This window comes from Rhagoletis pomonella, unplaced genomic scaffold (assembly GCF_013731165.1).
Source record: "Rhagoletis pomonella isolate Grant_MI unplaced genomic scaffold, Rhpom_1.0 Rhpom_scaffold_04382, whole genome shotgun sequence".
In the NCBI taxonomy this organism is placed as follows: Eukaryota; Metazoa; Arthropoda; class Insecta; order Diptera; family Tephritidae; genus Rhagoletis; species Rhagoletis pomonella.
The window spans coordinates 2,921-4,331 of record NW_023462932.1 but is presented as its reverse complement, the minus strand read 5'-3'; the positions used below and the strand labels follow the sequence as shown (position 1 = coordinate 4,331).

The 1,411-nt window shown below is 35.6% G+C and overlaps 1 protein-coding gene across 1 annotated transcript in view; it reads right to left on the bottom strand.

The window, feature by feature from the left end:
- Positions 1-840, bottom strand: part of LOC118754680 — a 7,193-nt gene extending 6,353 nt beyond the window's left edge. The window contains exons 1-2 of the mRNA XM_036489567.1: positions 122-840; positions 44-51 (exon numbers count right to left, since the gene is read on the bottom strand). Coding sequence (XP_036345460.1) covers positions 44-51; positions 122-369 — 256 coding nt within the window. The 5' untranslated portion in view covers positions 370-840. The remainder of the gene's footprint in view (positions 1-43; positions 52-121) is intronic.
- Positions 841-1,411: the final 571 nt, after the last annotated feature.

The window sequence follows — 1,411 nt, the reverse complement described above, 5'->3', positions numbered from 1 at the left end:
ATAAAATCCGAGAGGCCAGTAATCTTAAAATCCGTTACAGAGCCTGTGAAACTGTTCGAGTTAGAAATTTGAAATTAGTTTTGATAGATGAAACTGTTTTTAAATTCAAATTTTAGTTTACTCTATCAAATATTTATTATTGATTTCCTCCTCGACATGCGTGATTTGAAGAGGATCCAAAGCAGGTAATCCCAACTGCGGTATCGGATGGCACATGCGTACACGTAATTGTTCAAAAAAGTCCAAAACTACATTTTCGCCAACACTTTCCGCTGTCGGTGGCATTATAAAGCATATAGCCAATGCTAATACTGTAGCTTTATTCAAATAGACAGAGTAAAATTTGGAAGTCGCCATTTTACTTGACATTTATTAAATTGTTTTGCGATGGTTTTTATTTTTAACTTTTTACTACTGCGCCAATTTGGTAATTGTAATATGTAGTTATCTCCGGACAGTGAGCTGCCGGCCAACGTTCGCTGGTCATTAAAAATTTAAGCGTTTTGGCTTTATTTATGTATTGTACACACACTACGGTAACTATATACGTACGTATGTGCTTCGATGAAGAACCCTCTAGAACTTGAAGGGCAATCTCCCAATGCGAGGAATAAAAGAGTACTCTCCTTGATCTGATTTCGGAGCAATAAGAGAGATTTGTCGGGTTTGTACTCCTTTACCGATAGCTTAGGTGCCACATGGGAGATCTCCTAAGCGAGAAACTAAAGAATGTTCCCTGAGGCATGATTGGGACCAGAAAGTGATGTCTCCTTGATTGATAGGGGAGCAATACGCACATCGTTCAACAGATATATTGTGTTTTTGGAAAAAGTTATCATAAAAAAACAACAGAAAATAACGCGCTAATTTAATTTAGATAGCACACACATTTTAATAAAAGTTCGTCGGTATGTACTGCAACTTTTGTTTAAATTTATTAATTATTGTATTACTTACACTGAGGAGCAAAATCGGAACAGTAATACATAATGTGAATTTTCTCGCGATATATTCGCAATATATGAATACATACTTCTTTGTAATCCAGTTTCGGATTTCACATTTCCAATATTTATTTAATCAGAACGCCATAACAGCAATAATTAATATAAGCTGATAAAGAAGAAAATTGCAAAAAAACGTAGCAACTAGATTGTTCCAGTTTTGCACCCGATAGGAACATTTTACCATTTGCTTGACATTTCATAAATTGGCAATAACCTATTTGAATATTTTTTTGCTTTTATGGGCATCTTGGGATACTTTCGGACAGGTTTTAGACGAAATCTGTTGAGATTGCGCCCCGGTTTTCCTCAACGCCATGCCCAAGATCTTGCATGGGATTGGGTGAGTTTTCGCAATTGAACAGTGGAATTTTCAAACATAAGTTTTCTGTTGATTATAAAAGCTT